Source organism: Chelonoidis abingdonii, chromosome 5 (genome assembly GCF_003597395.2).
Source record: "Chelonoidis abingdonii isolate Lonesome George chromosome 5, CheloAbing_2.0, whole genome shotgun sequence".
Classification (NCBI taxonomy): domain Eukaryota; kingdom Metazoa; phylum Chordata; order Testudines; family Testudinidae; genus Chelonoidis; species Chelonoidis abingdonii.
Window position 1 is genome coordinate 3,464,610 of NC_133773.1, and position 24,313 is coordinate 3,488,922.

General features: G+C 39.8%; 1 protein-coding gene across 2 annotated transcripts in view; it reads right to left on the reverse strand.

Moving 5' to 3' along the window:
- The window catches only part of GTF2E2 (general transcription factor IIE subunit 2), a 51,651-nt gene that overhangs the window by 3,530 nt on the left and 23,808 nt on the right, over nucleotides 1–24,313 (reverse strand). For both annotated transcript variants that reach the window (XM_032769469.2, XM_032769468.2), the window contains exons 3-6: nucleotides 23,146–23,237; nucleotides 22,367–22,474; nucleotides 20,248–20,430; nucleotides 8,775–8,868 (exon numbers count right to left, since the gene is read on the reverse strand). In XM_032769469.2, the coding sequence (XP_032625360.1) occupies nucleotides 8,775–8,868; nucleotides 20,248–20,430; nucleotides 22,367–22,474; nucleotides 23,146–23,237 (477 nt within the window). The remainder of the gene's footprint in view (nucleotides 1–8,774; nucleotides 8,869–20,247; nucleotides 20,431–22,366; nucleotides 22,475–23,145; nucleotides 23,238–24,313) is intronic.

Here is a 24,313-nt window from a genome sequence, read left to right on the forward strand (position 1 = left end):
GCAGCAGCTGTCATCCACACTGAAAACACTGTGCATCACTTAAAGTTTCATGGATTCTCTGGAATGCCTTATCCACGAAGCGACTGGTACAATCCCACCTCCCTTCATTCCATGGGCATTAAGTTAGATATACGCTGTCAGCAGGTTTTACTAACAAACCATAAATAAAACACAAGGCACACAATGCTGTGTAAGACTAGATTTTTTGAATTTCCAGATACATTTAATATACAGTTGTCAAAACAACTGCAGCTCATATGTCCTCAAGAAGTTATTTTACGCAGTATGGTTTAAAGCCTTGATGCTGGTAAACACCCACTGACATTACCTGCTTCAGACACACTGGCTCCATTAGCACTTACTTTGTTTAACTCCAGAACACAGTTGCTTTGGAAAAAAAAAGGCTTAGAGCACTTTATAAATTCAGTTACTGAAACATGAACATTTCTGTTAAAAGACTACATCACACACTGCTCAGTATCAGTTTTCTTTCTTTTCCCCATCAGTAAAAAAGGAACTATTTTAAGCTTTCCACAAAACAAAGATATGGAGTTTTAACAATACAAAATAACTGTTTCTGATCATGTCACCCGTGATGACTGGTCTGGTAGCATAATCAGCTTAATTTTAAAGCAATCCTCCTTTTCGTCAGTGGGATGAGGAACCTCACCACAAATGGACTGCCTTTAACTTGAAAAAGTCATTTCTGACACTGTCCTGAAAATACAATTCAGTAAAATTTCTCTCATTTCTTCCACGTATTTTTTTCAAAGCAGCAATCACTGTCATACTGGAGGCTGAAGCTGATGACTGTACTTATTACAGTCTTCACAAGAGGTATCTGCACCCCTCATCCCCCCAATTAATTAAAATTGAAATCCTCTCTCCCTTCTTTCCCAGACTGTAGGCGAGATCCAATGTCACTTATTTTTTGCAAGAATCACTGCAATAGTCTAGGGTCCATCTCCTGGAAAGGGTCCTGTCTCCTATGTCTATGAGACTCTTCCTCTGCTCAACACTGCTCCCACTACAGACTTCTGGGGGACACCACTATTTACCCTTCTCCATTCTGAAAACTGACCCTTTACTCCTATCCTTTGTTTCATATCTTTTAGCTGGTTATTGAGGACCTTCCCTCTTATCCCATGACTGCTTATTTTGCTTAAAAGCCTTTGTTGAGGGCCCTTGGCAAAGGCTTTCTGAAAGTCCAAGTATGCTATATGTGCCGGATCACCCTTCTTCACGTTTGTTGATCCCCCTCAAAGAACTGTAATAGATTGGTGAGTCATGATTTCCCTTTACAAAAGCCATGTTAACTCTCCCTCAACAAATCTTGTTCATCTATATGTCTGACAACTCTGTTGAAACTAATTAGTTTCAACTAATTTGCCTGGTACTGAAGTTAGACTGAGCAACCTATAATTGCAAGGATCACCTCTGGAGCATTTTTAAACAATTGGAGTCACATTAGCTATCCTCCAGTCATCTGGTACAGAAGCGGATTTAAGTGATAAGTTACATACCACACTTATTAGTTCTGTAATTTTATATTTGAGTTCCTTCAGAACTCTTGGGTGAATACCATCTGGTCCTGACTTATTACTGCTTACTCTATCCATTTGTTCCAAAACCCCCTCTACTGACACCTCAGTGTGGGACAGTTCCTCAGAAAACATGATCTCCTAATCCCCATAACTTAACCAGTGAGGATCGGATGATGTCAGTAATGGGCACTCATTTCTGGAATTCATCAGAATTCTCAATACAAGCCTGTTATGGCTGAGAATCCTACCTCTTTTAGAACATGAGGTAAGATGAGTCTCTGGATGTTTCCTATTCGCCTGACAACTGGTACCTTGGCTGGTTGGTACCAGAACCTGGTATCATTAGGAAAGTGCCGCTGAATAATGTGAACAGGAAAGCAAAGTACTACTCTATAATTTGTGATAAACAATTTCCTCAAGGCACTTATTTCAATGATGTCCATATTCTAAGGTGATAGGCAGTTTAAAAATGCATGTAATAAGTATATAGAATAAATTCCAGTTAAATACACGGAGAGCTTGGTTGTGGTATGCTATATTGCTTTTCGAGGCTATTCAGTACATGGCTGCATACATGTGGATCAACTGCTTTTATCATTTATGTGATACACACCCACATACTCTATAGTCAAAATACTAAAACGGTTACATGAAAATGTAATATTATTTCTACAGTGTTTTATAATGAATACAAATCAGTTGTCTCCTTATTAGAGCTCACGTTGCATAGACAAGACAAGAGTACAAGTACACAGCCTGCTAACAGTTGTGCCCAATGATGGATTCTGGGGTATAAGGGTACCAGGGAGAGGAGGAACAGTTAATCTTTTCAAGAACAAAGTAAAAAATTAATACTGGAAAATAGACAACTTCTGATGTTCCGAAAATCAAAACAAAAAGTTGGTACCTATGGTTCATTTCTAACCATGATATTTCATGTCTCTATTTTTTTATACCCTTGTTATAACTTCACCCCCATCTTTGTAAAGCAGATGACCAACAAGAATATAGAATCAATGAGAAGTCAACTGTAAAACAAAAATGGACATTGCATGCAAACAGATAATGAATAAATGAATCTGCTTTTGCAGACTGGTTATGTAATATCCTGCAACTCCTTTTAAAACAACATCGCTTTAGAAAGCAAATTGCATACAGAGCTATTGTTTGAACTGGATATTTTCATCAGGCTGCATTTTTTCGTGTTTGTTTGCAGATGGACATTTGCACCAAAGCATCTCAGAATTATCTTGGAACTATTTAGGACAGTCAGCGTTCACAAGCATACATTCTACTGCAAATAGCAGACACTAATGGATTTGTTTAGTTCTGAACTTACATTAGTAAAGCAGAGAATGAGTACACAGCTATCATCCTTCTCTAGGCCCATATATGCTAACAATTTGGATTTAGGGTGTCACCAAATGGATACAAGAAATATATTCATCGTCTAGTCGGGGAACAAGGAATCAATGCACTGCCAGAAATTAAACTAAACACAACCAGACCTGAAAAAGGCAAGCCATGCTGTTTTACTGGTATAGAACCATCTTGCTCCCCAACTTCGCAGCTGTAGCAGCTACCAGCTAACAACTGGAAACTGTGAGAGCAGAGCCAGATCTCAGGTGTTCTGGCTCTTGTAAAATTCAGGTTAAAATTGGCAAAACCTGAATAACTAGGTTTTTTAAAATCTGGAAATTTTTCAGAGGTTTTCAATAGGAAAAACAAAAATGAAGGGCCCCACCAACCCCACATGTATTTGCATTCTGAAACATATCAGCACTTTTAGTGTTGATAGAAACCTTTTCACAGCTATTTAAGAAGAAAATCCCCCAAAGTACTAAAATCAATACCACCAACACTACACTCAAATGTGAAAGGATGTTATATAGGGGCAGCAATTTCTTAAATGTATTCAATTTCTTTAATAAGTGTATGACTATACTAGCATTTCATCATTCATCCAGTGCATTGAGACCTGAGATCAAAGGAGAAGTGCTTTAACACCCTCCGCAAAAATGCAAATACTTAGCTTAGCTGCCTGCAGTGCCTGAAATTTGGCATTACTTTTAGAAATCTTTTTTTCTATATTTTAGAAAGAATTGATTAATTACCCAGGAAATTAAAAAGGAACATGTGCCGTCTCAACCTTCTCTGGCTAATCACGTTCCCCCTTTTATGAAGGTCATTTCATAATACAAATTGCCCCAGGGTGGTACAGTGGAGGGGGTAATTAAGGTAAGAATTCTGCACCATCCCAAAACTGCAATAATTCACTAGTTTATCCAAAGCACCAGGGAAAGTGATGTAGAAAAGATTGTTCAAAACGTATTTGAAATCCTTCACTTCTATGGACGGTCTCTAACAAGCCATTGAGAACACAATGTCGATTTAAAATTGTAGAACATCCTTCTGTACAACGGTGCATCCAGGAGCACTGAGTCCACATTTCAGGACAAACTGTTCAACAATCCACTATTCAAAAAGTTAATCACCTGCCAGCTCAGGCTGAGTAGGCCAACATTTCAGGGTTCGGTTTGTTTTTTTGTTTATAACATTAAGGCTACTTACATGTAGATAAGTAGCTGGAATATGATGGTAAGCAGAGTGAAATCAGGAAACAATTTTTCCTGATCCTTTAACAGATGTGGCTTTCCTAACATGGAGAAGAATTGTAGTCAATACACTTGAGGATACTTTGGGGCAGTCTCAGGCCAAGAGATTGCCCCAAGAAGCAGCTCTCTCTTGTTCAGGTTTCACAGCATCATAGCATGATTGGCTAATAAGCTCTACTTGAATTAAAATGTCAGTTTGGTGATGTAAAAAAAATTATATTGCATAGATGGATTATAAAAGCCATAGATCAGACACTGTTCAGCCCCGCTTCCAGCCAGCGTAGAGTGGTGGGCAGGACAGACATGCCCTTTTCATATGAATGAAAATATGGGGTTATGCTGCCACCTGTGGATCAAACTTTGTACTACAACTTTATATAATCATAATTTCAGTACTGGTCCATTTATCATACATTTTTAATGCCTAATTGCCAGACATCATCACAGGATCTCAGTTAGTTTAAAACTATCTTCCCCCTACCAGTTAAACAGCTTTTCTCAGGAAACATTACCACCACCCATTGGGAGGGTCAAGTGACCTAAAAAGGGGAATAACTGATCTTGGTAAAAAGTTTCTTATCTAGAAAACTGCTCAGCCCATACATTTTTTAAAATGGTGTCCTATGCTATATATCACTGTGAAGCGTGGCCAGGCCTTTGCTTTAGCCCAATGTACCAAATGTCTGGAACTTCTCTGTGGTGGAAAGAAGCGTTCAAGGTATTTAGAGCATAAGTAAAAGATTAGAAGGTTTTCTTTTCAGCAGCACCACGGCCACATCCAGCACTGGTTTAACAGTATTTCCAGCCCGCCAGATGGAGAAAGGGAGAATTCTTCCAGGGGAACTTTATCCATTCCAATCAATTCTCCTTGAAACCAAGCCTCGTTTCCCTCACTCCCTTCTTAGGCAAGGAGCAACAGGCTCAGCTTAATACATGCATAGTTCTGTACACATGGATAGGGTATAGGCCTGAGTGGGTGGAAGGAGTCACTCCCAAGTCTTTTCTCTAATTTCACAAATTCTAGCCCTCAAGCCCTCTACACCCATGAGTACAAGAATGAGATTCATAGAATTTAAGGCCAGAAGGGATCATTAGTAAGGCTACAATTTAGTCACAGGGGTTGCGAAAGTCATAGGATCCACGACTTCCAGTGACCTCCATGACTTCAGCCTGCAGCAGATGGGAGTACCCCACTGCTCCTGACCGTCACAGGCGGCAGGGGGACCCCCAGAGCTGTGGGTGGCAGGAGTACCCCGCAGCCCCCAGCTCCTGCAGGCGGCGGGGTCCCCTGCAGCTCCCAACCATGGATGGTGGGGGATCTTGGAGCTCCAACATCCAACCCACAGCAGGGGACCTCAGAGCTCCTAGCCACGTGCACAGCCACGTGCAGGCCGTGTGGGGACCCACAGATACCCATTTTGTTACAGATTTTTTTTTTATAAAAGTCACGGGCAGGTCATGGCTTCCATGAATTTTTCTTTATTGCCTGTGACCTGTCTATGACTTTTACTAAAAATATCTGTGACAAAAGCTTAGCCTTAATCAATAGATTATCTAGTCTGACCGCCTGTATAATACAGGCCAGGGCAGAAAGTTTCACTGTTACTCCTGTACTGAGCCCAGTAACTTGTGTTTGGCTAACGCACATCTTCTAGAAAGCCACTGAGTCTTGATTTCAAAAAAATCAAGAGACCCACTGGGGTGGCTTGTTCTAATGGCTAATCACTGTTAAAATTTGTTCCTTGTGTCCAATCTGAATGTGTCAGGCTTTAATTTCTAGCTATTGGTTCTTGCTTTGTCTTTCTCTGCTAGATTAAAGAGCTTTTCAGTGCTCGGTATTTTCTCCCAGGGAAGGTCACTTCACTGTAATAAAGTCATCTCTCAAGCTTGATAAACCAAACAGACTGAATTTTTCAAGTGTCTCACTGTGACACATTTTCTCCTACCCTTGAATCATTTTTTTTTTCTTCTCTGTACCCTTGCCAACTTTTCAACATCCCTTTTAAATATGGACAATGTAAGCAATATTGGTCTCATCAACGCCTTATACAGAGGTTAAATCAGCTCTCTCCTCCAACTCACAGTCCTTTCTGCTTATATGTCCAAGAATCACATTAGCCGTTTTTGCCACAGCATGGCACTCTGAACTCATGTTGAGTTGCTTATCCACTATAATCATTTTCAGGGTCACTGCTTTCTAGGATACTGTCTCCTATTCCATAAGTAAGGCTTGAATTCCTTGATCCTAGATGTGTAACTCTGCATTCAAATGCATTTAGTTTGAATGGGCCCAGCTTACTAAGCCATCCAAATCACTCCGTATTGACTGTCCTGCAGTGTTCCCTCCGATTTTTTCCACTCATGTGTGAAATGAATTTTGTTATGTGCACCAATATGGAGGTGATCTGTGACATGACCCTGTCACATAACAAAATTCAGGTGGTGGGGGTGCGGCCGAGGGGTTTGAAGTCTGGAAGGTAGTTCAGGGCTGGGGCAGAGGGCTGGGGTGCGAGGGGGTGAGGGATCTGGCTGGGAGTGTGGGCTTTGGGGTGGGGCCAGGGAATGAGGGGCTCAGGGCTGGGGCAGACGGTTGGAGTGTGTGTGGGGGGGTGAGGGCTCTGGCTGGGGGTGCGGGCTCTGGCGTGGGGCCAGGGATGAGGGGTTCAGGGCTGGGGCAGAGGGTTTGGGTTTCTACGCTGGGGTCTCTGGTGTAAATGGGCTCCTGGGGTTTTCAGCACTGGGTCACACAGACGACATCTTTTGAACAGAATTTGATGACATGGTGCTCATTTTCAATTAGCGAGCCACCTGCCCTAGAGTTTCCAACATTGCAACTAATGGTGGAGCTGAACAGTGCTAGCAATGGTGGAAAAAGAATTTCCTGTGGTAGACAAGGCTGAAAGGCCTATATATCTTTGCCTACCAGGCATAGTTTGGGTTGAAAATTTAAAGACAAAAGAAGGAAAACATGGAACGTAAGTCTCAGACTCACTCACCAAAATTTGGAGAGAGCTACAATTTTCTTATGTCTTAGGTGATGCAACTTCTAAAATCTCTTCCCAGAATAAAGCTATTACTGAAAGTGTAAATGTACCCTGCAAGGAATCAATCTATAATATGCATTTTCACTTGCTGCATTCTCTTAAAAGATCAATGAATGGCTCACTATACATTTGCTCAACATAGTTAACTTTTATTTATTGCTTTAACGGTCCTGTGAATAAAATAAATTCAAAGTTCAGTGTAAAACTGTTTTCATTTCTTCTAACTTAAAATGCTTTCTTAGTCACTATTGTACTACATGCATAGCTCCTCTGAAGATACATTTTCAACATAATTTAATTAATCTTCATCATCTAGTGCAACTCTGACATGTAACCGTTTCTCCTGCTGTACCAGAAGAGACCTGAAGTTGCCAAGAGTAGAACAAATGCTATTTTGGCAATTGCTGCACGCACTGTTGTTGCAGCTGTTATGGTCCCAGGATATTAGAAAGAAAAGGTGGGTGAATTTCTGTTGGAGAGAGACAAGTTATCGAGCTTGCACAGAGCTCTACTTCATTATGGCAAGTACATCATCTGAAAGTAAGCCTCTGCAAAGCCTCACTCCCCCTGTACCCAAACCTTGTCTGTAATTACATGATCACACACTACTTTTTCCACAGGACCCTGCCTCTCTCAGTGCACAGAATGGAGACACACTTAGCCACTGTTTTCACAGCTATTTGCCAGACAGCAAAGGAATCCTCAGGGATCCTGGGTTCCGTTCTGTGTTCTGGAGAGGACTGTGCTCTAGTAGTTATTGTCCCTTCTGATCTCAGAGTCCCCCACCCCGTCTCTCTTCCCTTATTCTGTCCCCCGCCCTCTGCTCTTCATGCCCAGCTCCTATCCCCCCACCGCACAACTCTTGACTCTGCCCTCTCCTGCCTGTTTTCCCCGCTCCCTCTGCTCATACCCATGTCCCTAGGCCGTGGTTCCCCACTCTACTCTCCTGACAAGATCCATACTTTGGGGCTCATACTCTGCCCTGTTCTATTCCCTTTGTGTCTATCAGGTGGTGAACAAGGAGCAGAAGCCATCCACAAGATTTTTGCTGAGGATTACAGAGTAAGTTACTATTTTCAATATAAGAGTTCACTAGTATAGTATTATTATTATTGATTTGCATTACTGTAATGCATACAAGCCCCAGTCCTGGACCTGAACCCCATTGTGCAAGGTGCTGTACGAGCCCAGAACAAAAAGACAGTCCCTGTCCCAAAGAGCTTACGTTCTAAGTATTCGACCTCTTCCATACAGCGATCCTGTGTCTCCACAGAAAAGCTCTGGGACCCTCCTCTCATCTGGCTATAAGGAAAGAAGGATGGATGTGACCCTCCTGAAACCTGAGATTTGCTCTCCAAGGCTGTGAGCCCACCTCATCATCTATTAGATCAGCTGATTTAACAAAACATGCAATTTGAGATTGACTGGGATTTATTTGGCATTTTGATTAATCGAGGTGTTTTAAGAGACGATAATACCTAAAAATTACTTATGTACAGGTGCTTAAAAAAACAAATGAAATATACATGCAGATCAAATACAAGTAGAAAAGTTATAAAGAACACGCCTACCTTCATCTACTGTAAACTGACAGCTCTTGTCGTTGTAGAAAAGGATTTTTTTCTTATCAGGACGAATAATAAAGGTGATCTGGTCCCCTAAAGCCTCAAATGCAAATAGAAAAAAAGAAGTCAAACTACTAGTGTGTATTTCTGGTATTTCCATTTACAAAATGAACATAGTCCAATTTTCTGCTGTGTCAGTTAGCTAGGGAGCAGGGAAAAACCTTTAACATTATGTCTGGTAACATGAACTCTTACTTTGCAGTGAAATATCAGTTTTGAAGGATTATTGTGGCATTAGACTGGCTTCAAAATATGTTTCTGTACCACTCTATCAAAATGTGCCAGGATACTGAATGATGAGTACATTCCTCAGGAGTAAGCCGAGCATCATGGGTGCCTGGCAGAAAAAGGAGACTGAGATACCAACATGATTTTATATGGTCTCTATAAGATCTAGAACTTAAGATTAAGCAGATTCGTGTCTTATGGCTGATATTAAAACTCTAACAGAACTCAATTACAGAGCAGAACTGAGTACAAGCTTGGTGTGCTTACATGGGTTGTCTATTTTGATAAAAACAATACATCAGATAAAGTACTAAGAAACTGTATACGACAATGTAACTATCTCTTTCCCAGAAATTAAAAACAAACGTAGGAACTTTTAAAAGATTCAGTCCTGAGAAGGAAAGAATATCGCAACTTTTCACCCATGGTTCTGCAAGGGATGGTGACCTTCAAACCATTCCCCATCTCAACAGAGTGACCTTCCCCAAACTAATCCCAAGGTGAGACAGCTTTGGATTTGTGCATCACTTTGGAAAATTGTGGCTGGCAGCAAGGAGGCAGGCCAGGTAGAGCCATTACTCCTCTTCCATACAGTGGAAAATACCACATTGTCTCTCTCTCGGCCAGGGTGTATAAATTACATCCTTGCCCTCTGCTCCAAAGATTGTTGCCTCTTGGATGAATTTGACAACTACCATCCTAATGCACTTCAAATGCTAATGCAAATTTATTCACTAATCTATTCTCGGCCAGACAAAAATGGCTTATGCCCAAACTAACAATACATGACTTCATGGATTTTATTAAGCATCCCCAAAGCACTGATTTTTTCATTACCTTAGTGTGTTTCACTTGGTACAATTCCAAATTCCTTATCTGACACTACAAAAGTTCTCTGATTGAATCAAATGGTTCCATTTAATTATAGCCATGAGAAGAATGGGATTTTGAGAGCATTTGCCAGGATGGATTTTTGCCACATTCAAAGAAGCCATACAGGGAAGCTCAACAATATTTTCCCATATCCTCATTGCTCTTCAACCAGTCAAATGCTCACTGGTATATAGGATGCAAACATGTGAGACCATGAATGAGGGTGAGGAGGATATGCCAACGCGGAGGACAGTTCAAAGGACGATGATGACGATATAAGTGGAAATGACATTGTGACGGGTTCCCCCCAGGGTGCCACTTGGAACTGGGGTACCACTGAGTCCATCTGACCCACCAGCCTGGGCTCCCTCTCACACTGTGGTGCTGTGATAAGCTGCCGAGCTCTCCAAGCCTGCTCTTTCACCAGCATACACACAGGTAGGGACACACCCAGCTGAGCTTCACACAGATGCTGAGATCAGCTCTGCACGGGAAGGCTCAACTAAGACACCCCTAGTTGCTAAGTCATGTACCCCCGCTCTGGAGTGTAAACCCAAAATTATACCGTCTTCTGCTGCACAGGGAACTGTACAGCGAAAGGTCACAAAAAACTCACCCCTCTCTCAATCCAGAGAGAGATATGCGACAACTTTCTGCCCCAAGTTATAATTTCCACACATTGTATTTAGACAAAACACAAGCAAATTTATTAACTACAAAAAGACAGATTTTAAGTGATTGTAAGTGACAGCAAACAGATTAAAGCCGATTACCTTTGTAAATAAATAAAAAAGTAAACTGAGCTTAACATACTGGATAGGTAGGATATGAATTAGCAAATTCTCACCCTGAGTGATAAACAGGCTGGCAGATTCTTAAGGCACAAGATGCTTTGGCTTTCCCAGGTTTTCATACAAAGGCTAAAAATCCCTCCAGCTTGGGACCATCACTTCCCACAGTTCAGTCCTTGCCCCTCAGGTGTTTCCAGGTGTGTTGTTGTAGGGAGAGTGAGGTACCATCATGATGTCATTGTCCCCCTTTTTTATCTTCTTCCCACTTGCTGGAAAACTCTTTTGCTGTGACTTGGATCAAACAGTTCCCACTGTGTAGTGCTACCTCTCAAAGTTTTCTGTTGTACACAGTTTCTGGGGTAATCCTTATGCTTGTGTGCATGTCCTCAATGAGCCATTAACATTGTTTAGCCTGTTTACTGTCGTACCTGGCAGGCTGCTTCTGGGTATTTTCAACCTCATAACATGTTTCAATAACGGATACATAGCCAAACTTCACAAGTTTACAGACAACGATAGCACGTACAATCCAATGAGATATTAATGTCTAGCAGATCAAGACTTTTAGAATGATACCTCACAAGGCCGACTTTGAACAAAACACAACATAATTACATAGTAATGGTGAATACTGGGGTGCCAGGGTATCTCAGACATTCTGGTCAAATGCTGAAAACTGAATTATTAGTGATTTATCCATTTTATATTATTGTAGACTTGATATGTCACTCGTCAATGTAGTTATGGAAGAACATACAAAATTAGTAGCATTGAAAAAGCTTCAAAAAACCTGGAAAAGCCATTTCTATTATAGTATGTAGTATTTAAATGACTGGGATGGTTTAATTATATATTATTCTGTAGATTTAGATTTGAAATAGATGTCCTGATATCAAAATGCTCCTTTCTGCTTACTAATGAACAATGTGTTAAATGAAAGTCACTTTAATTATGTTTTATTCAAGTCATTATATAAAAAAAATCTTCATATTAAGAATTTTTTCAAAAATTGACTGCTAGCAAAAAAACTCAGGCTTAATTCTATCGCAGAACCCCAGAGTTACAAACACCATGGGCATGTTTGTAACTCTGAAATGTCTACAAGATGTTTTGGTTGGTCCTTTAAAAGTTTACAACAGAACATTGACTTAATGCAGCTTTGAAGCTTTACTACGCAGAAGAAAAATGCTGCTTTTAATCATCTTAATTTCAACGAAACAAGCACAGAAATAGTTTCCTTATTTTGTCAAAAAAATAATTTTTTAATTTTTTTAACCCCCCCCCCTTTTTTTTTTAGTAGTTTACGTTTAACACAATGCTTTTTGAGGGGGTCTCTGCTGCTGCCTGGTTGCATGCTTCCTGTTTCAAATGAAGTGTGTGGCTGACTGATCAGTTTGTAACTCTGGTGTTTGTAACTCTGAGATTCTACTGTACTACTAAGCTACTCTGCAGGAAGACCCACCATAACTTTTTATCATCTGTTGACACAGAACTATTCAAAATGCAGGAAGAGATTTTGCCCATGCAAACGGTATCCTATTTTTTTATGGTTCAGCTCATAGACTACTGTGAAGGGAAAATTGTTTTAACTACTGACAGCGATAGTGCAGCAATCCATACTGAAAGAGGCACAAATAAGGTCTTGTAAGAATCTCAGAGGCCACTGGGCCCTTGAAGAATACAGGAAGTAGATCCTCCTCCATATTTTTCCGTTCATGTTGCGATGGTGATCCAATGTCTAGTTTACCTATGTGCAAAGACATTCAAATCTTTGTTTGCTCTTTTGACTGGCCCTTCAAACTGTCCTCACGTGCTGGGAGCCTGGCCACTGACCTGTCCTTTTTGATGGCTAGAATCGAGGTGCAAGCAATTCAGGTCTCTGCGAGTCTCTTTTTCTTTCTAGCTCTGGTCATACAACACGGCTACCAACTTCCTTGATGCAGAGATTGTGGCTTGTCAATCACTCTCTGCCAATTTGGCAAGATTTCTGAAGTGGTAAGATCCCTCTGCTTTGGCAACAACAGATTTCTCCCTCCACATAGGAATGACACAAAGTTACATTCTGTTAACATACATACATCAGGAAGTGTGTTGAAGGAACCATGAGTGTATCACAAATTGCACGCACAGGTATAAAATAACACTTGTCAGCTATGCGATAATGGCACTTGTTTCAATCCATGTTATCTATGTGTTCTATTTTTAGAAAGTAGTTAACAACAAGGACTAAAACATCTGCATCAGCTGATCTAATTACTATGGTGTACAGAATCATAGAACCATAGGGTTAGAAGGGACTGCAAGGGTCACCTAGTCTAATCCCTTCCAAGATGCAGGTTTGTCTGAAACCAAGAGACCCAAAAGAAGTTACCTGGCACATACAGCATGCAGAAACATCCTTGTGTCTGCAGCTTCTTGAGTGCTATACTGTACAAAGGTTCTTCAACACCTCTAGCGGTGATGGACTTTGCTACTTCACCACTGGAAAAGCCTCCAGCAAGAACAAATGTGCACTGGAAGTGCTCCCACACTCTCAGGTGCATTTTGAACCATATCTTCAAACAGGAAATTTACAAGTGACTGCTTGTTGGATGCCACGTTTAGAATTTTTTTCCATGGAGGTTCAAGGCGTCCACCAAACATCTGGTATTTTTTGCTTCCAACCTCAGAACATGCTGTAGGCCTTGCTGGAGCCACAGGTATAACTAACAATATGAACCAAAGACTGTGAACCAGAACCGGCCTGGCCTTGGCAAAACAGCAACGCACCAGGTATTAGTTAACACCAAGTAAGCACATTCCTGACTTAAGAGGATGGTACAGGAACACCCAGAGTTTGCAAGCAATTGTGTAAACACATTCCTGGGAGAAGGTACAGGGGCACACAGATTCCCTGTAAGATAAGGAGGGACTGACAGGATAATGGAAGTGGAGGTTTTGTTCCAACTAGCAGGTACAAGGTACAGGATAATAATGAAAAGTATATGGCATGTAATACGTAACTTGTTCGGGCCAGTGTATAAAAGGAGAAGTCATAGGAGGGGCATCTTTGTGCTGGTCTAGTGGACAGAACCCTGGAGTCCTGATTGAACTAATACCACTGTCACCGCACCGAGCCTGTGCCCTTTCTTGTGAAGAACATGGAGGTCTGCTGAAACAAACTGCTGCACCACTGTCACCGAACCGAGCCTGTGCCCTTTCTTGTGAAGAACATGGAGGTCTGCTGAAACAAACTGCTGTACCACTGTCACCGAACCGAGCCTGTGCCCTTTCTTGTGAAGAAACATGGAGGTCTGCTGAAACAAACTGCTGCACTGTTTGCTAGTGCAGCTGACATCGGAGCTCCATGGACAGTAACACTAGCAACATGAACAACATGGCAGCATTAGCAACATTCCACAGCATTACCACCACGTCTGATATGGTTTTCTGCAGTTTTCACAGTGTACTCTTGTCATGTCTGTGAAAGACTTTGATTACGGAATTAGCTTTATCAAATCTTTTCAGGATCTGCCTCAAGTACTCAGCAGACAACTCATCACACGTGAAATTTGTCTCCAGTCATCAATTGTTTAACAGTCATGGCATCTCTGAGGCATACTGTGCTTTCTTTGTTGCATGCTCTTAGCTCACGGATTTTTTCAACTTGAATTTCAAGATGATTCAGCTCTGCCTGTTCCTCTCATTGTTCCATCAACATGCAAGAAGGACCTAGGCACAGGTTCAGCTGGGTGACTAAGAACAGTTACCACTGAAACATCATCTCTGCATGTTACTAAGTACAGGGTTCCACGGAACACAATTTCTGGACTGATAGCTGCTGTGATTGTCCCTCCATTGCCAGACATAATTTTGGTCTTCTTGGCCATGTCAACAAATGTTTTGATGCCAATTTCTTGACAAGGCTGAAGAAGCTACCTGAACCATCAGAATCAAGAATATCTCTGGCAAATCTCTCCATTTGTTTTTCACCAACATCTGCTATTTTCAGTAGACTCCTGAACATCTGATGTTCCAAGCAGTCCAGTAGATACGTTGATAAGCACTTCTGGATCCGATTCAGGGTCAAATGGGTTTTGTCACATTGCTGATGACATGGTTGATAAGAGCTGTACCATGCTCTTCACCTGTCTTCAGTGCAGAGGTAAAATTTGTTTGTTGTCTTTGTCTTCACTATTTTTTACTAGGCCACTTTTCTCTCATAACTTTTGCATATTCATAATATGAAGTTGTGTACTGTCATCTCTAATACTAATACTGACCCGTGCATAAGTGTCACTGAATTAAAAATCTAGTTTTTAGAACATTTCAAAAGGCTAGTACTGCATGCATAGGCAATTACAAAATAAAACCTTCCACGAGGCAGACGAGATACTACATTGTATGTATACAAACTTATGAATGGAGAAGCATTACATTAGGAATTCATGTACATTTATATCGACCCATTATGTAGTACAAACTATGGGCATGCAATCCACTGCTGCTGGTTCACAACCTTCAGTGAGACTCATCTGATCAGCAAATTTCAATTGAAAATATAGAAAACTATTATAATCACTTGTGAAACACTTTGACATTTAAGAATACGTGACGTGAAAACATTTCATGTTAGTATACTGCAAAATGCTGATATTTGCCATTTTTCCCACACGCTAAATAGCTTCATCATTTCTAAAAAAAATACTTGCACGAACAAAACCAATAAAATGTTTTTAATACTTTGTCATTTGGTAGCTTTGACCAATAAACACTATATTAAGGTGTTGTGTGCAGTGTAGCTGTAGCATGTCAGTCCCAGGATATTAGAGAGAGAAAGTGGGTGAGGTAATATCTTTTATTGAACTAACTTCAGCTGATGAGAGAGAGAAGCTTTCAAGTCACACAAAAGAAGAGCTCTGTGTAAGCTCAAAAGCTTGTCTCTCTCACCAGCAGAAGTTGATCCAATAAAAGATACTCCCCCACGCACTCTGAGTCTCTAATATTAAGGTGTTGAAATTAGCTTAAACAGTGAAAATTCATAGTCCCGTTGCAGTGTTTCTGGAACTATGAAAAATGATATTGGCTCATTTTGGGTATCATTATTTCACCTCGCCTACAGACTTACTGCACCACTTTCCAGGTCCACATCATAGCTCATCTACATGTACATAACATAAGCTTTCAAATGATATATGGATGTGGGCGTGTATAGGTGTGACAGTCTGTATCCCCATGTTCACCCTTTTTACAAGATTATGATGGATTTTGAATGAAGTATGCCTTGTGAGGTATCACTTGAAAGCTCAAAATTTGCTGATAATTCCTGTCCTGGAAAATATGTGTGGAAACATTGTACATAAAGTTTTAAGATTCTACTGTATAACACTACTGAGACATGTTCCAAGTTTAGAAATGCAGCCATAAACCAGTTCCCCAGAGACAAAAGGCAAACCGATGCCTCAGCCAGGTGTCAACAAAATCAAATGGATTATCACCTGGTTAAGTGGACAGTCTTTGGCAGGAAAAAGGGTGCAAGAAAGAAACATACATTTTGGCAAAGAAAGAGCTCGAGGTTCTCTCCCCCACAGACCTTCTGTTTCCTGAACCTCAGCTGGAGAGGATTTTCAAAGAAAAAGAGAAAAATAAGAAAAGGGGAACAGATGCCCCAAAATACCCCTCCTCTTCTCTCTGCCCCTGGCATCAACAACACCTGAAGGGCAAGGAAAGGAACTCTGAACTGGGGGAGGGGTCCTGGATGAAAGAAATCCAGCCAGTAAGACTGCTAAAGCATGTGGTGAAAGAAACCTTTGCTTTGAATTTATTTAGCTTGTTAAATTATATATTGTGTTTTATCTTTTATTTTCTTGTGACCAATTCTGACTTTTATGCCTCATTACTTGTAATCACTTAAAATCTATCTTTCTGTAATTAACAGACTTGTTGTATTGTTTTATCTAAACCAGTGTGGGTTTGGAAAACTCCATCTGAGATCAGAGTAGTGCACATCATTTTCTATTAATGAAATGACAGACTTTACATGAGCTGATATTGTCCATGAGGGTGCGTGGCAGAACAAGAGACACCTTTCTGGGGGGAAGTCTGGGAGTTTGCTGCTGTTGTCCATAATGTAATTCATGGGTGGCTGGGAGTGATTTACATACTGGAGGCTGTGTAGGCAGACCAGGAATGTTGCTCTCACAGAGAAGCAGTTTAAGAGGCACTCCAGGTTCAAGAATTGAGGGGACTCAGCTGTTCAACAGTCCAGACTGTACCCTGGGTAATGTCACAGCTGGATAAGTACCTTAATTTTTTTTTTTAAAAAAGGTTCTTTTTGGAGTATTGCCGTATACTACCCGATCTCGCAATAGTGAAAGCTGTAACGAAGTGAGAATGCAAGAAACTATAGGGAAGCAGCAATGAGACTTGGATGGTAGCAGCAAAATGGACACCATGTCTGACAACTCTGACAAAGTGAAGATGAGCTGAACAAATTGAAAGGAGCAATGGGATTAAGCGCACAATGTAAAAACAGTTCACAACTAGAGAGTAGGAGACCAAAGAACGTTTATAAATAGCAAACCACAGAAAAGTTGTGAAAGATGTGGTAACACACCAATTCACAGCTGGAAAAAAGTCCATTAAAGGATGCAGTGTGTAAGGGATGCCACAAAACTGGACATTTTGCAATATTATGCAAGTCACTAAGAATAGTGAAAGCAAGAGAAGAGAAGAGAACAGTCAGTTAATAATAGTTCACACTGGTGAGGGAAAGATCCTCAGTAGAACAGATAACACTTAGGATTAATCTGGATGGGTAAAATCTTTCATTTAAAATTGACACTAGAACAGCAGTGAGTGCAATTCAAATAATAATAATAAATAATAATAATAATAATAATAATATAAGCACTCCAAGGACACAGCCTGCAATAATTTAATCAGATTCTACACTACACAGGATGTTTGTGGCTATTTCCGTGGGAAACTGAAGAAGGGAAAAATTTCTTCAACAAACAGTAGCTGTGACACAAGGGCTTTCATCTTCAGCATGTTTTGATGTAACAAAGGCACTCCTGAGCCGGCAAGCACTTTGTCAGAAGTGAGGCCCTGCAGGAAACTGTTCAGAAGTGAGATTCGCTCTGAAAGACTGAACAGACCCCTCAAAAGACTTGATCTTTAGAATACAGGCAGTATTTATATGTAATTAATGAGATGACATATCAATATGTAGTTTTAAAGGATCTGAATTTTATTTTGAATTGTTCACTGATTTAAATTCTTCAGTTGACAACGTTTAACAATTTGAAAGACAGGGAGACGGGGAGTGGAGTTCAGCTTGGTTCTCCACTTCCCAGAGAGCACTAGAAAATGTTGCAGGAGGAACTTAGTAAAATGGAGGACTTTTGGATAGGAGGTAATTTTCTATTTCTCTGCTTAAGCACGTTCAGACATTAACTAATCAGTCATCACAGCACTCTTAGGTGGTAGGAGGTAAAGCAGCACTATCTCATTTTATACACAAGGAAACTGAAACAGAGAGGCGATTTGCCTAAGGCCACACAGTGAATCAGTGGCAAAAATCTCTTGACTCCCAGTATTATGGTCACTCCTCCAGACCACACTGCTCTGATGCCAGAGGTGCCGAATATCCAGAGTTCCCACTGATTTCAGCTGCCATCTGTTGAGAGTGCTCAGCACTTCAGAAAATAAGGACCCAGGTGTCTCAAGCAAGACACCCAGAAAATTATGAACACACAATTAGTGGTCATGTGTGAAGTGTTTGGTGTAAGTGATTTGCCCACTAGGCCACAGGAATTCTGTGGCAGAGTCAGGGATGAGTCCAGTTCTCCAGGCGGACATTCCCTATCCTTTCTCTTCCTGCAACCCCCTGCCTTAGTCACTACACCTCTTCCAACTTCTATCCACAAACAAGGTAGGGGTCATATGAACAACTGCTTATCCACTACAAAACCCTGATTCATGCTTAGATCAGGCCTATCCTTTGCAAAAAATGAAGGAAGGTCCTGGGGAAAAAACAGTACACAATCATGTAATTAAAGACTCTCTCATAATCCATATGCACACGGGAAGCAGTGAGGTTGCACAGGCCACCTTCATTTTGGCATTTTGAGTTTTGCAGCCTAAACATTTCTTTAACATAAGGTTTTGTATTTACATTTCCTATGTATGTTTTTAAAAGGAAAAAAATTCTATTCTGTTTACTTCAGCATTGACTTCTAGCACTAGAACTAAAGGATTAACTACAATAGCTGGCATCAAGCTGTTACCTTCTATGGACCAGTTAATAGAGAACAATGCATAATACTGGATTAAGGAACCAGATTAAGCTAAATGAAAATAAACCACTATTAAACTAAAATAGGAGTGTCTACACACAAATTTGCACTGGTTCAGCTGAACCAATTTAAAAACACACTAAGGTAAATGGGTGCAAGTTTGTTTGTAGACAAGGCCTTAGTAACTAATCAGGGGCCTGAGCCTTAAAAAAGCTGATCTGAATTGAGTACTCAATTCCTATTGACCAGGATCAGGCTACATGGCAATACTAGGGGTGCCAACTCTGACTGAAGCTATTCCAGGAGATTTCCCCCCCAACATAACAATGTCATTTTCTTAAAATATCCTATTAAAATCTCCTGGATTGCTTTCAATAGTCACTGGGAGATGGATGCTGATTCTGGGAGACTCAAGGCCCATTCTGGAGAGTTGGCAACCCTACAATAGACAGGCAAGGCTGTGGCATCATTTCTCCATTAATTTACCATCTTGATTTGATACTTTTTTTTTTTTTACATTCTTTTATTATGTTTTCTAAACAAATACATAATAATTTAGAATTATGAATCATGAGCAACACTACCATAGTCCAGGATTCTTCCTGAGGCTGCTAGTTCTTAAAAAAGATCTTCAAGAATCCTTATTTTTTTCAAAAAAAGATTAAGATCACATATCAATATTTAAGCAAATGATAAATCATTTATCTACAATTTCCTGAGTTCAAGATTCAATGTTTCTCCTATGAGTGAAGGGAGAAGGGATTTTTAAATATTTAAATTTAACGCATAAGTGCCTTCGTAATACTCAAGTTTACTTTTCTGTAACTTAGTACTTTAATACACTTTTTATTTTTGCAATGATTAACACAGGCTTTGCACTTCACTGAGCCAAGTCTGCTTTTGTGAAAGTGAAGCAGTTACTGCTATGACAGTTTATCTGAGAACAGAGATAAGTCACTGCAGTATCTTGAAATTTCCAGTGATGGAGAACAACAAATCTTTGTAAATTGTTCCAAAGGTTAATTACTCATGCTCCTAAACGTTTGCCCCTTATTTCTAGTCTAAATGTGTCTAGATTCAACTTCCAGCCAATAGGTCTTGGTATATCCTTGGCTGCTAGATTGAAGAGACCTCTATTACCACCTTTCTGTTCCCCATGTCAGTATTTATACATTGTGAACAAGTCACCCCCAGCCTACTCTTTGATAAGGCAAATAGACTGAACTGTGAGTCTCAAGTGTTACTTACCTTTATGGCTTTCTGTGCATTGGGCAGTCCTTCCTCAATGTCTTCCAGAAGGATTCCTCCCAGTCCCCGCTGGTCATGCTTGTCCAAGAGCCTGAGCAGAGCCTTTTTATCTTTCAAATTGTACTTAGGTTTGAAAGCATATTTCCCATCTATAACTTCTATTTTGGGATTGCTGATTAGAGCCTGTAATAGGGATATAAGTTTTAAACTTAAGAAAAAACATGAATGTATATGTATATTTGATTAAACAAACTTGTCATCTGTCAATGACGGCACACCAGCAACATATTGTAGCTGACAATTAACAGGCTCGATTAGGAAGTGGACTTGGGATTCAGGATCTCAGATCCAATACAGGCAGAATTCATCATGATGGTACTTTTTACTTTACAGAGGAGGGTTAAGCACTATTTATACAATGCACCTTAGGCTGGGAGATCCATAAAGACACTTGTGGCAGCTGTTTTAGAAAAAGCTGCACAGCTCCTTTTTGGAAGGAGATTAGAGAAATAAAAATACCAGGGGATACAAAAATATGAATTCTTCTGGACATAAAAAATGCAAACAAACTATTTACCCAACGTATCGCACTGATCTCATATTGAGGTTACAAATGTGAAAGACATTACCCTGGGATGAACAAATCTGTAGTCAGTCTTCCCCTGGTGTCAACCGGCACCAGCAGATGCAGAAGAAATTGAGAAGAGCAGACCTCCTGCACAGAAGAACTTTACCCATGATGGCAAATTCAGAGTGAAACTGAACAGGATTTCATGGACAATTGAAATGATAAAGATACGTTCCTGTTTCACAGCCAGTACCACAATGGAAGTTCTTCTAAAAGAGAGAGCAACCCTACTTAGTTTCTTCTGCAGCTGCCAGCCTGACCCTGAAAGGAGAAAGAGAAGAGACACAGAAAGAAGAAAGGAGGGAGAACACACAGTCATCATAAAAAAGTTAACTAACTTTGGTAGCCTACCAAATTCTCAAGAGATTACATAAGCCACCAAAGCTTTAAAGTGAACTGCCATAATGTGCCCGTTAATAGCCTACTAGACTACCATGCTGTTGAGCCTTTGTTCACACTTTATCATCACTTACAAATGCAATAATAATTTAACAAAGTGTTTTCTTCTTAGTTTAGCATCTATGTGATAATGCTCTAATGGTGAAGTCCTCGACAAAGCTGCCATTGACTTAATTGGGGCCAGGATTTTACCCTACAGGTGCACATATCTGGGATTTAGCAGGGGTATTAGTGCCAGTGCAATGTTGCAAGATACTTTTGTTACAGCCACACTACCTTTACTATATCTTGTCTTTTTAATGTAACTACTACATACACTGATTGTTTTCTTGCTATATGTCTATGTTAGTTGGTATTAAACAAAAATGTAAGTAATGTTTCACTCATAAATGAAGCAGCAGAAGAAAAGCAGATTACATTTAAAGACACCAGACTCCACCCATTGGGTTTTATGGAATTTTACTTTGCAAAAGCATACTGAAGGACCACAAAGACATTCATTCTCATCAGGTAAACAGTGTGTTATGAGGAGGAGGAAGGAGGCAACGTGGGTAAATACTGTATTTCCATAAAAGGGAAAAGTATATACAAAACAGTAACCTCCTAACACCCCACCCCCAAATCTTCTGCTACCACTCCATTCTTAGCTCACCAAAATATTATGAAAATTCTAAAGCTCTTAAATAACTGTGAATCTAGAGAGATTATTTTAGCCAAACTGTTTTTCTTTGGTTAATATAAGATCTTCAAACGCTGGAGCAGTTTTACATTTAACATATACATTAAGATTCTTTGACAAGTATTGGCTCATTTTATTGCATCGGTAATGAATTAATGAACTTTATGCCAAGATTTGTAAATGCTCTTCACATGACTCCTTCTACAATCTTTCACGATTTTAGAATCATTTCAGTTTCAGAGCTAGTATCACTACAGCACTGGGTTATCCTTGAGAAAGAACACAAGTAAAGAGGACACAGCATTTTTAGCAGAACAGTTATATTACAGAGTTTAATCATTAAGCAAATGTATATGAGTTGAGTTTTATTATTAGTGGTCATTAGTTAGAGTCTGAAAATTTGTTTTCTTTACCTCACTCATTAACCATTGTTTCTGCCTGAGTCCAATATCTAAGTGTTGCGTTTCATCCAAAATTTCTTCTAGAGTTAATGGATGTGTATCACCACGCTGGTGCCGCGTCTAATAAAATAAATATGATCTATTAGAGCTCTTCAGGTACTTAATGAAAGGATGAACTCTAAAGCAATTTATTAAGACTGGTAACATGTTATGGCAATCCCCACCACCCAGAATTAGCTGTTTTAATTTAAAAGAAAAAAGTCACGATGCACAGTATTTTAATAAATATTAATTCAAGAACTGGAATCTTCAACAGTTTGCTCTGGAAACCTAGTAAGAAAATGAATCTATAACGTCTGTTATGATGAAAGACAGCACTTAAAATGAAAGCTGATGACAGGAAATGAGTCAAATTATAAATTCAAGGATAGCTGACATTCCTAAATATATGGAAGAAATTGGCCCTGAAAGAGATTTTGATAAATGGTTCCTGAATCGTTGATCAATTCTCATCTCTGGTTTACATCAGCAGACTCTCAACCATCTTCTTACTTTTAAACCGAGCAAACTTGAGCTGGAGTTACTGGGATACAAACATTGGGGAATCTTACAATGACAATTTTTATATTGACATTTTTGGCATTAAACAAGTAGTTCTGTGTGTCTGATAAAAGTTCTTAATATTACTGCTACAATGGAAGGTCAGCTTATATAAATGTGTCTGAGATGACAAGTGGATAAATATGTATAAACATTTCAGAAAAATTATACTTGAAATAAAATGACTATACCTTCATATAATTCACTATCTTAGCAAGGACTCCAAACTTGTAGCCAGAGCCTCCTGAAAGGGCTTTCAAGTTAATTGACCCATTGCTGTGGTCTGCAAAAGACGCAAAAGAACATATTCTCAGAAACAGATTTTTAGTTTTGCACTCAACCCGGCTTCAATTATGCATCTTTTTTTGGTACAACCACCATAAATAAAAAGTATACATAGTTCAGAAGTCAAGACCTGGGCACTTTCAGTTGGCTCTTTGTGAATGAAAATATGGTCTCTATGTAATTCTGTAAGTGCAGAAATGTTAAAATTTATGCGTTAAAGAGGAGGTAAGCAAAAATCAATACCAAAGGAGTACATTTTAATTCCTAGGCTTAATATCTCACATTTGACTTTTTGTTGACACCAACTTTTAAACAACTATAGTTGTATTCACTGAATGTCATCTCCAGGCAAGCTCAAGGTTCCCACCCACCTACATGACTGAATGGTGCCTATATGCTGTGACATTGTGAGTCAGGAGTAGAAAATTTAATTTAAAATTGTGAGCAATACAGTACCAATTAAAATGCCCTTCTCTATTCCGATGTGGCTTCCAGTCTGAGCTGCTTCAACCTAAAATCAATTGCAATAGCCAAGTCCACCAACTGTATCAGAATCAAATGCCACGGCTACTGGTTTCTATACATGAAACAATCCCTCAGCATGCCTCTTCAGACTAATATTTGTTACCTTCTGACAATCTAGAGCCCATATACTGTCTATACTTTTCACATTTCCATTACCTTGGGGCACTGTGAAGCAAACTTCTGAACAATCTGAAAAAATGTTCCACCTTAGTTCATGAAGAATGAAACATAAGAGCAATTTCCTGTTTATATGTAGCAGCTGCTAAGTGGCTGTTATGAAAAAAATTAATCACAGAGACAATATGATTAATGACTCCGCTACTAGAGTGGAGAGTATGCTTATAAAATTTGTGGATGATACTGAGCTGAGAGAGGTTGCTGGCACTTTGGAGGACAGGTTTAGAATTCAACACTATTCTGACAAATTGGAGAATTGGTCTGAATTCAACAAGATGAAACTCAATAACGACCAGTGCAAAGTACTTCTCGTAAGAAGGAAAAATCAAATGCACACCGAAAAAATGGGGAATAACTAGCTAGATGGTAGTA